Raw genomic sequence first — 12,156 nt, 5'->3', positions numbered from 1 at the left:
TGAGCTTGACGTTTAGGTGTAGCTGTCACATCTAGCCCTTTTGTTGTTATGTATCGTCTATCTCCGAACCTAGTACGTTGATGTATTTTTTGTTTTAAGTCTGTGATGTTAATTTTTTTTAATGCTATGCTATGTTTGTGTTTATCCTAAGTCATCTTTTTTTAATTTCTGTGTATGGAGTTTTGGTTTTACGCTTCTGCTTGTGCATATCATATTGCACGTAAGATGACCGCCGTTGATCTTGGGAACCATTAAGGTAAACGGCCGTTTCGGGATGTTATCGAGCTCGAAAGGTTCGGGGCATGACAGTTTGGCTTCGAAACCTCATTAGGGAGTTGACCATTTTTGACTTTGTTGATAGACTCATATAGTTGTATTGTGACAATAACTTTGCAATGTTATTTATTAACAATGATGGAGGGGTCAAGGGGTCCAAGCATATGGTGGTGAAGTTTTTTCCACTATAAAGGTAACATATGAAATTGTGCCACCATATTAGAGCTTATTTCATAGGTGATATGGCTATAGACCCACTAACTAATGGTGTTTACGCTTGCATATTTGAACGACTGTCATGTGTTTAAAATTATTATGGGATGTTGTTATGACATATCAACTATTGGATTTAGAAACATCGTGGGAGCTGTTTTAGTTTTTGCTCTAATAATGTTTACATATGTGTTCTATTACATTTACTAACAGGATTGATATGTATTGACTCTTTTACATTTAATAGAGTGTTTATGAATGTATTGTTTTCATATATAATACATATCTAAGAAAATCTCAAGGCCTTGTGTAAATCTTGAGTGATGGCTAGGGCATTTATTTTTAACCGTAACGATATATCTTGTTACTCATAAAGTATAGTTAACTATAAATGTATGACATATGTCCGTTCATTGGAATCATTAGGATATTCTCTTATGGCACGTTAGGTTTCGGGACACATAAAGTAAGAGAATGATGATTGACAGGGAGGATAACACATAAAGTTTTTCTATTATTTGAGGTGTTATCCATTTGCCACACTACTATATTGAATCCGTATCAATAAAATTAAAAACACTTGTAATCATGGATAGCTCTGTGTCCTTTGATGTAGTTACTGGCATTATTCGGTATTTGAGACTTTAAGGGATTATATTGACCATTAATAATTATCTTTAGACCAATATAAAGATGCGTATATACAATATAATTTTAATTAATATAGACTAAGTGGGAGAATATAAGAGTTTTTCTAATTGTTGGCTAAATTAATTAATATTGTAATTAATCAATTGATCTAATAAATTAAAGAGATAATATTTCTTAGAGATAAGATTCTTACCGATAAAGTTTCTTAATTAGTCCAATATGAGACTGAATAATGTAAGTCGAGTTAAACCCTATCCGTAATGAGAGGGTATGTTACAAACTCTACAAATAGAGCTCAAGTCCCTCATCTAAACCTCAATGTTCATATGACCTCATATAAAGAGTCGTCAGAAAACACGATATGTGAGGTGCGGTCTCATTAAAGCTAATGTCTAAAGGGGGTTCTAAATGAGAAGCTCTTGAATATTGGAATGTCGATATTCTGCATCAAGAACGATGTATTCCAAATTAGGTGCGTAAATTGTTCTACTTCATATTTGTGATTCGTGTATCTAAAGTGTTGATCTTGGGGCACTGCTAAAGGTAAATAATCGCAGCCTATAAGAGAGAGATGGCAATGGCGGTAGAGGCAGTGCTGTCCAACATAGGATGATGCCTGATATAAGAAAGATATTTTTATGTACGTGGCATACATATTATAGGTTTTTTTCATAAAATCCTTCCCTCTTATTCTCCATTTGAGAAATTTTCGTATATCTCGATGATATTTGGATGTATCATACCAAGAGTACATCAGCATATGCTTTTATGAGATGAATATGTAAGGTAACATATCATATATGTATAATCAAATGGAGATATGGAGAATTTCCTAGATATACACATTATAAGATACAAAAAATCAAAAAGAAATATCCTGAGTACCTTCACGAAAGCGTTGAAACTCCATTCCTTCTGCCTTTGTGCAGATGTTATGAACAAAGTTTAAAGAAGAAGGAATTATCCCTTTCCTATTATTTTCCTTTGATTGAAAGGCTTTCTTACATCTTGATCGATAAACTTTTTTTAACAATTATGCAAATTTTCTAAAGTAGTCCGGTTTTGGGATTTTTCCCCCATCTCTTTATTGGATTTGGGAGGTAATGACGATAAGGATTGTATTTCTTTCCTGGGCAAAATATAAATGCATATATATTATTTACATTGATATGCAAGTCCTACCAAATAATATATAACAAAATTCCATGACTACATATTTTATCTGGTCATGTCCAAACTCAAAATGCAGACAACCTAACATAGCAGAAGATTTGATTGCTATAGTAGGTTATGGGTCATTTAGGATTCGGAATTTTTGTGTGTTTTTCATGAAAAGAAAAACCAATATAGGATTTGAGATGCAAAGCTGTAGCTGTAGCTGTAGGAATAAAGAATGGGTCAAAGTACAGTTTTGCCCTCTAATAGCGATTTGTCGAAACTAAAACAATGTGTCGATACAGAAGGCAGCTAAATATGCATCTGCTCTTAAGAAGAATCTCTTGTGACCGGGAGAAATGGAAAGAGAGATTCCGTGTCAGCATTCCACAAGTAAGATGTAAACTTCATCTAGAGCAAAAACGAAAATGAATTATTACCCAAATGGTTTTTAACTTTATCTCGATGTGCAATATAGTTTTTAAACTTTCAATTTATTCAATATGATCCCTGAATTTTAATTCAATGTACAACGTGATTTTTGAACTTTCACTTTGTTTAATGTGGTTCATGAACTTTTAACAAATATTCAATCTAGTCACTGAATTATTATATTGCCGATTTCAATATAGTCCAATGATTACATTAAACATATACAAAAAGTGTAAGGATTAAGTTCAAGATTCATATTGAACAAATTTAAAATTTATGGAACATATTAAGTATGGAGCCACAATTCAAGAACTCCTCCTGCCATCTTCTCAAAAGAAAACATTTCTTGACATCGCAGAGGATAGTATCCACAACAACAAGCATGCGCTTGTCTTTGACAAGACTGCGCAGAATCCAGTGACTTCCACCTTGACATTGGTAATGATTGGATGAGACACGATAGGCGCCAACCCATTGAAAAATTGCAGCATTAGATTTAGGGCTAAACCTAATCATGTCTCCTTCCATTGACAGAAGGGAAAAAAATGGAGTCAAATCTGTTTTTCAGCCATCTCTGTAACCAAAGGAGACATTTTTTTTTTTTGGACAGAACCCAAAGGAGACATGAAAAGGTGAAGAAAAGACCCTTTTTCTTATGCGGTGTGTTGGGTCTCCTCCGTTCATGAAGTTTGCTTTAAGCAGCACAAAAAGCAAGCAGAACAATCCATGGAAAAAGGTTGAAAAGAAGACTCCAAAAAGATAAAAAGGCAAAAGAAGGCTTTTCTCCTTTTAAAAATGTGTCTCCTCCTGATGAAAAAGCATCCGATGCTTCCACTCCCACCTATTCCAGATCTCTCTCTCTCTCTCTCTCAAAAATCCAAACAGAGAGAGACACAAGCTCCAACCATGTTTCTTGTCCTAACCCAAATGATGTACCACATTAGAGTTGGAATAGAAGGAACTTTGGGATTTGATCAGAGAAGCCCCAAGCTTGAGAACAAACAAACATTAAGGTCTGTTTGATAACAACTTTGTTCCGGGAACAATTTTTTAGGAGAAATGAATTTTTCGAATTCAGTTACCCTAAACAAAGAGGAAGATTTTTTTTTTGTTTCATATTTCTATTCCAAATGTGTTCCTTGATCAATGATTTCAAAAACAAAAAAATTAACTGATGTTACCAAATAAATTTTTGTTCTTTTTCAGTTCCTGAAAACAAAAAAAACATGAATTAGAGAAACAAGAGCATTAGGGCCTTTTCGGTAACAATTCTAATTCCAAGAATAATTTATGAGCATAAATGATTTTTTTTAAATTCCGTTTTTAGGAACAGATAAGTAGATTTTTTTTTTTTTGCTTTTTGTTTCTGTTCCAAATCTGTTATTCTTTGGCCAAGAACTAAATATATGCTCGTAAGCATACCATTAAGAGATAGGCTGTCCAACTTTTTCAAACAGCCCTAAGCAAAGTGGTAAAGAATCACCCCCAACCCCCAAATGGAAGTTTTTACATTCCCAAGCACAAACAGATATGCAGTCCTTTTTTTTTTTTTTTTTTAACATCGTTCATGATGATGATGAGCATTTCATGGGCGAAATTAATGGGGCGTAGGGCTTGATGCAGGGCATTTTACTTGGAAGTCAACCCCAGAGGGAAGAGCTCTGGCATTACATTTGATGAGAAATCACCAGTCACCACCCTAAAGTCCTTTCCCAGAAAATTTAATTTAACTTATGAAGATTTCATCTTCTTCTTCTTCTTCTTCTTTTTTCCTAAAGCATAAAGAATTCATATAGAAAAGGAGCTATTTAAGGACACCAATCGAATTACAGCCAAGAAAAATCTTCTCCCCTCATTTATTCTCTCGGCTGGTTTGGCAGATTTCCCGTCACTCTTTTTCAAACTCTCCTCCCTGTCACCATTTATTTCTTCCATCTCACCCTCACTTTCAATTCTCTCTCTCTCTCTCTCTCTCTCTCTCTCTCTCTTGTTTGACTTGCAGGTCCTTCCCTCCGGAAGAGGTAAATCACAGAGAGTCAGCCTCTCAAGCCTTTGCTCATATCTGCCATATCCACACAAGCACAAAGACCCTGGCTTTTCTAGAGAGAGAGAGAGAGAGAGAGAGAGAGAGACCCTTTCTTGCCTTTGCCAATTTTCATTAGAATTTTCCTGCAAAAATTTTGATGGGAATCTAGAGATTTTCTTGAAAAGTTTTCCCTCAAGAAACCATGGATTGGGTACTCCATGAACCGTCATCATCATCTTCTTCTTCTTCCTCTCAACGATCCTACTTTCTCCTCCAGCAACCACCACCACCTCCCACTTCTTCTCACTCGGGTGACTTGAGCTTGAGCAACAGTGTCAGCCCGAGCATCCTCCTGATCATCATCATCCTCGCGATCATCTTCTTCGTGTCCGGCCTCCTCCACCTCCTGGTGAGGTTCCTCATGCGGCCACCCAGTACGGTCAGAGACCAGGAGGACCCCGACGGCGTCACCGCCCTTCAAGGCCAGCTCCAGCAGCTCTTCCACCTCCACGACGCGGGGGTCGACCAGTCCTTCATCGACGCCCTCCCTGTCTTCTTCTACAAAGCCATCATCGGGCTCAAGAACCCCTTCGACTGCGCGGTGTGCCTCTGTGAGTTTGAGCCTGAGGACAAGCTGAGACTGCTTCCCAAGTGTAGTCATGCCTTTCACATGGAGTGCATAGACACTTGGCTCTTGTCCCACTCCACTTGCCCTCTGTGCAGAGCCAATTTGCTGCCTGATTTCTCTCCTGCCCACATTGGTTCTCCCATTGTTCTCGTTCTTGAATCCGGGAGAGAGAGCTCGAGGGAGCTCGTCGGCCGCGCAAATTCCGGCCTTGGAAGGGCTAACTCGGCATTTAGGACCGATTCCCATCTGGGTTTTTGCGGAGGGTCTGAATTGGGCTCGGTCCGCTTTGAATTGCCAGGGAAATCAGGCGAATTTGACACCAAAGATGAAGACAGCCTATCGGTGGTGGCAGGCTCAGGCGAGCGGGTCGTGCCGGTGAAGCTCGGGAAGTTTAGGAATGTGGAGGATGGTGAAGGGAGTAGTAGCAGCATAACCTGCAATGTGGACTCTAGGAGGTGCTTCTCAATGGGATCCTTTGCTTATGTGATGGATGAGGCTTCCACATTGCAAGTGCCCATCACGACCCCGGAGAAGAAGCAATCCAGCAAGAAGCCTCACTTGCCACTGACTCCAGGGCACCGGCTGGCGATGTCGGAATGCGGGTCCGAGTCAAGGAGAGAGTTTGTTGGCTTCGAAGGGATCAAGAATTTGAATCCCAATGGCAAAGTCAATAATCCTCACGAGAGGAATGAGAACAACGGATCGAGCATCCGGAAAGAGAGCTTCTCCATATCGAAGATCTGGCTACGAGGGAAGAGGGAGAAGGCGAACCACCCGGGGGCCGAGGACTCATCGAGGCGGGCGATCTCTTTCCGGTTTCCGATTAACCGGAATGTGGCGGTGGGTGGGAGCGATCTGAAAGACAAAAAAGAAACTGGGACTGAAATTGGGAGGTGGGAAAATGGAGGGACTGAGTTGGGTCATGATGAGGAGATGGAGAGCTGCAACAGTTTGGATTCTCTGGCTAACAATCCACCATCGTTTACAAGGAGGACCCTGCTTTGGCTCATGGGAAGACAGAACAGGGTTGGACACTCATCTTCCTCAACAGACGTCTAGTCTTCTTGCAAAATTCCCCATTCAAAAAACTTTTTTTTTTTCCTGATTTCAGGTTTTCTTTTTTTGACCTTTGCTTCACTTTGATCTCTTCATTGTGGGAGGGCTGAAAAAATTGGAATTTTGTCTCAGAGAGCTAAACAGAACAGAAGAAGAAGAAGAAGAAGAAGAAGAAGAAAGTTCCATTAGAACAATCTGAATACAGAACTAAGAGTTTTCACTTCAGAACAGTGTTACTTGGGCCATATCAGTACATGGAGTGTGATTTGATTCCCTGTCAAAGTCCTTTGCTTTTGCTTCCTCTGCTCTAGCTTTTGTTCAGTATCACCATTCTCAGACTGAATTAGATCGATCAGAGAATTCATACATCGAGCTTTTTTGCTTTAGAATGAAGAATCAAACCTTCTGCATAGGACAATCATCTTTTTTTGTTTTTTTAATGGGTCATTGCCATCATCTTCCCTCCTTCGTAATACGTAATTAGATCTGCAGGCCGTTTAATAATGTAGAAAAAAACTATATAATATAGACTGCCCATCACGATCATTAAAAGGTCCACCAGTGGAGCACCGGCTGATACCTTGGAACCCCCATGCAGTCACTAAAATAATCAGAATTGCTTTCGGACGTTGATAAAAGTTCAAAGGGCAATTTCACCACTTCCATTTTTTGCTCAGTAGCATGTTACAGCAGCAAAACGTCTCTCAAAAGCTGCTTATAAGATGACCCGAGATCGTCGAGCCGCTTCCATCGCGCATTAAACGGAGCCAACCCCAACGTGCGCTCGGCCTCGCGTCCGTGAGCAAGCGATGATCCAATCTCATTTCGCGACATGGTCGAGTCATTTTAATAGCTGAACTTCAGTAAATTCTCACACGAGTACACGCAACCGATGAACATTAAAGCGTTAGGTCGTGGAGGGAAGAGGGAATCAAATTCAAATTGAAGTGCCTCTGACAGAGAGGCCATTGAATTGGGGAGTCATGGTGGTCATCTTCACAAAGCATCGAGGGGCTAAAGGCATTGAATGGCTGATGTTAATAAGTTCACAGGAACAGTTGAAGGCCACTGTCTTGGTGTTCATATACGGGCCACCTAACTCGACGTTTGGTTCCATGTGATTGTCACTACTTTGATTCCTGATGTCGCCCCTTCCTTTGCTTCTTCGAGAAATTGAATTATGTCCAGGAAAACGAGTGAAATTCATCTTGGTTCTCTCTAATTTAGAAAAGAGATTACCGGACTTCGGTACCGGGGACTTAATGTGTCCTCTCTTTTACATATTGCGTAAGACTTCATCCATAACTTACATTAAGGCTAAATGAAATGAATGGTTTCTGAACTTTAACTCAATATACAATGTGGTCCATGAACTTTAGCCTAATTTGCAATGTCGTCCATGAACTTTGGATTTATTCAATGTAGTCCCTGGACTTTTGATAAATGTTCAATTTAATTATTGTGCGGCATGAAAATGTTCAATGTGATTTTTTTTTTTATATTGATTCAAGTTTAGGGACAACATTGAACATTTTCATAGAGTTCGGGGACTAGATTGAGCATGTACCAAAAATTCAAGGACCATATTGGATCAATTAAAAGTTTAGAGATGACATTGCACATTGGGCTAAAAGTTCAAAGACTATATTGAACAAATTTAAAACTCAAGGACAATATTGCACATTGATCTACAGTTCAATAGCTATCTGTGCCACTACCCCTTTATATTAATGATGATTTTAAACGTGCTCCACTGTATAAGTCGGACCCTTCATTCGAGTTACAAGAGGGGAAAGTGATCAAATCAAACGAAACGAGCACCACGAGAAGAAGTAATGCCCAATCGGGTTAAGATTGGACTCTTTTCATTTGTTTTCCAACATCGAGTTCGTAGTATTCATATACCCGTGCCTCTATGCTTTGTCCTGTGAGTTGACCTGGGCAACGAGCTCAATTCAGATCCATCCGGGAAAGCATGGAGCTGAGCTCAAACTTACACAAGCGCATGATGTCGCTTAGTACTTAAATTTTTTTCTGTCCTATCCTAAATGATGTCGGATAAGGTCATGCCAAAATGTCCACTGTGAACCACTGATAAATCCTTTTGACCAAAAAAAAAAAAAAACACTTATAAATCCCTATTATGTGGATGGCCTTATAGATATTTTATCGATAAAATTACCAAAAAAATCATAAATCTAATGTAATCATGTTAATTCAGTCCTAAATCATTTGCATTTGTGTTAATTTAGTCTATTTGGCAAGCCGATGCTAACACGACGTGACCGGTGCTGACGCGACCAATTTTTAATAATATTCTAATAAATTTTTGAATTTTCTATTTTATTTTTCTTTGTTCTTTATTTTCTTTTCTTTTTCTTTCTTCTTCCTTCATCCTAACGTCGAGCCCGGCGACCAGCCAGAGGTGCGGGTTGGTGAGGTGCAACCTCACCCAAGCATGGCAAGGCTCGACCTTGTTCAAATTTGGCGAGGTGCGAACTTGCTAGTGGCCAGCGAGGTCATGCCTTGCCAACCTCTGCCTTTAGCCGGTTGCTAGGCTTGGTGGCTGGCTAGAGGTAGAAGAAAGAAGGAAAAAAGAATGGAAAGGAAAGAAAAAAAGTAAAAAATAAATAATAAATTAAAAAAATTAAATATTAATAAAAATTAGCCATGTTAGCGTCACATGTATTTTTTTTTTCTGTATTTCAAGTTTTTTCCAATTATGTTTCCATTCGAAAATGGAAACTGTTCATAAAATGTGATGTGAAGAAGTTTCTTCAAGCGATCATAATAAGGACAGATATTTTTTTATTCCTAATGAGAGTCTCTTTTAATTATTTTTCCATGAAATAAAAGAATGAAGTCGCAATTTCATTCCTTAAACAGAGCTCTATTTTCACTTGCAATGCCTTTCTTCATATCTTATTGAAATTAAACGCCCCGACGGACAGGAATGTACGGCTGAAATTGCTTTGCTCTTTACAAAAAAGATTAGTCTTTCTCAAGAAATTTAAGAATCTAATAGCTATTTTGAGTCTGTTTGGCAAAGTTGTGATTATGTTACTGTTGTATCATGCTTTTTTTTTTTAGTAAATAAAGAATTACTAATAAATTATTAAAAAATGAAATAAATCAAATTTAATAGGAACATGAAGAAAAAAAAAAGAAAAAGAAATCTCCTTCCTTCGTAAGAAATTGCAACAGGTAAACATGAAGGGAGAACCCAAAGGCCCAATACGCCGCAACTCCTCCAAAAGGGAGAAGCTAACATGGGATGACTGATTGATCATATTACTCGCGTTCTATATTAATTGTTTTATATAGTGCTTAAAATTTGGAGTCGCTCATTTTTAATTGGTTTTTATACCACGTCATGGCAGCTAAAGGCGCTCTCATTTTTTTTTCCCCTTTTAGAATTAGGAAATGTTAAATAAGTTTGATACATGAAAGGGTTAATATAATGAAAAACCCAAAACTGAAACACTTACGGCAAATTTATCCCGAATAATGGGCCTGTTTGGTTCAACTCTTGGCAAATGTCTTTGAGAAAATACAAATATTTCTAAAATGCAAGTAGTGTTTGATTAAAGTGTATTTTAAAAACACACTTAAAAGCAACTTTGGCGTAAATGCCGTTTGGTGAAAAATACACTTTGTAAAGTATTTTTACTTTTTAAAAAAAACTTTTGAACTACTTATGCCGGCCAATTGTCAAAGGCCGACGGGCGGCAGTGGTAGGTGGTGGTGAGCAGCGGGTAGTAGTCGATCGGCAGCGATGGGTGGCGGGTGGCAATCGACGGGCAATGGCGGGTGGCGATGGGTTGCAGCGGGCGACGATGGTGAGTGGCTAGTAGCGATCGACGGGCCGCGGCAGGCGGTGGTGAGCGGCCATTGGCGGACGGCGATGGTGAGCGGCGGGTGGCGAGCGACGGTCAACGGTTGGGGGTGGTGAGCGGCGGGCAGCTGTGGTGGTGAGCAGCGATCGACGGGCGGCGGTGGGCGACGACGGTGGGCGACGGGTGGCTATTGACGAGCGACAGCGAGCGGTAATCGACCGGTGGCGTTGGGAGGCAGCATGTGGAGATGACAAAGTTAAAAGAAAAAAAAATTAGTTGCATTCCAAAAATACAACTTTCCAAAGTACCTCTAGAGCTACTTTGGGGTAAAGGCTTTTATGGGCCTTTGGAAATGCAACTGTATTTTCCGAAAGTTAAGCAAAAAAGAACCAAACACTATTTTCATTTGGCCAAGGGACTTTAGAGCTCCAAAGTCCTTTGGAAATGCTGAACCAAACAGGCTCTATTTTGTTGACCATAAAAAAATCTTAAACTAGTATAATGTGACAAATTTACTAAAAATTATTTTTTTTTACCACCAAAAATCTCAAATTGGTACATTTGTAATAAATTTACTCCGAACTAAATTTTTTTACTACCAAAAATCTCAAACTAATATAATTATGACAATTTTACGTTACGTTACTTTTCATTAATACTGTCAAATTGCTGAGTTAGATGACACATGACGGCCGACGGGTATATCGGTTCGGGATATTCACCCTTTGTTTGCCATAGGTGTATTAATTTGGGATTTTTTTTGAAGTAGTAACCCAATTTAATCGAAACTAACGAAAGGTAAATTTGTCATAGATGTTACAATTTGGATTTATAGTGGTCAAACAATTAGTTTGAGATAAATATATAATATGTGTAGCAGTTTGAGGTAAATAGTTTGGGGGTAAATTTATCGCATGTATACCAGTTTGAAGTTTTTCGTGGTATTAATCCAGTTTAACAGAAACTAACGGATGATAAATTTATCACGGATGTACCAGTTTGGGACTTTTGATGGTAAAAAAATTAGTATGGAGTAAATTTATCACGTATGTACCAATTTATAATATTTTGTGATAAAAAAAAATAGGTTGTGGTAAATTTGTCATAAGTGTATCAATTTGAAATCTATTGTGGTAAAAAAAATAGTTTGGGAGAAATTTGTTATATGTGTACTAGTTTGGATTTTTTTTTTTTGGTCAAAAAAATAATTTGAATTAAATTTATTACAAATGTATTAATTTGATATTTTTCATGGTATTAATCCCAAGAGAAACTATAAGTGATAGATTGATCATGAGCTGTACTCATTGTATAGTTCTTTTGGGAACAACGCTCATCGTCTTTTTGTGAAGGATACGTGTCTCAATTTGAGCCCGCAAGTGTATTAAATAACTGATAAAACAAGTAAATTAATCTAAAGATGGAGGCTCTTGAAAACCTTCTCCTTGATCAATATATTTCGCTTAGATGGACAATTCAAGCTCAACATCAACGCGTGATATTTAGGGTAATTTTGTCAAATATCTGATCGAATCCTAACATTCCACATCAAATCTATATCCATTGTCTCTTAAGTTAGGTAATGAATTTTTTTTTTCAATCTTGCTCTCAATATTGATTCTTGTATCTGCCATTTCTCAAGAGATCGAGGTTTCAAGTTTCGATTTTTCCCTCTTGGCAGGGGGTTATTGTCGCTGATGTTAGGTTAGCATAGACAATTGTCAAGTGGAACTCTTTTCATGGGACAAATCTTAATGAACTTTAGGCATGGTGGGCCAATTAAACAATGAAAGAAAGAAACACTAAAGAAGTACTTAATGCACATTAGCTCACTTAGGCTGAAGGATCCATCCACACCTCATGATAATTGTTTCCCTTGAGAT

General features: G+C 38.3%; 1 protein-coding gene across 1 annotated transcript; it reads left to right on the top strand.

Moving 5' to 3' along the window:
- Positions 1-4,641: 4,641 nt before the first annotated feature.
- Positions 4,642-6,838, top strand: LOC115736053 (RING-H2 finger protein ATL13-like). Its single transcript, XM_048278229.1, has 2 exons — positions 4,642-4,843; positions 4,897-6,838. Exon 2 carries the CDS (start codon positions 4,956-4,958, stop codon positions 6,438-6,440), a length of 1,485 nt encoding a protein of 494 aa, XP_048134186.1. The 5' UTR covers positions 4,642-4,843; positions 4,897-4,955; the 3' UTR covers positions 6,441-6,838.
- The last annotated feature ends 5,318 nt before the right edge of the window (positions 6,839-12,156 follow it).

The sequence above is a fragment of the Rhodamnia argentea genome, chromosome 4, assembly GCF_020921035.1.
Source record: "Rhodamnia argentea isolate NSW1041297 chromosome 4, ASM2092103v1, whole genome shotgun sequence".
Taxonomy (NCBI): domain Eukaryota; kingdom Viridiplantae; phylum Streptophyta; class Magnoliopsida; order Myrtales; family Myrtaceae; genus Rhodamnia; species Rhodamnia argentea.
The sequence above is the reverse complement of the archived record's forward strand: the minus strand, read 5'-3'. Positions and strand labels throughout refer to the sequence as shown.

Excerpts from the sequence above, each read along its gene's own strand:
- LOC115736053 (XM_048278229.1), top strand. The coding sequence starts at position 4,956 with ATGGATTGGGTACTCCATGAACCGTCATCATCATCTTCTTCTTCTTCC.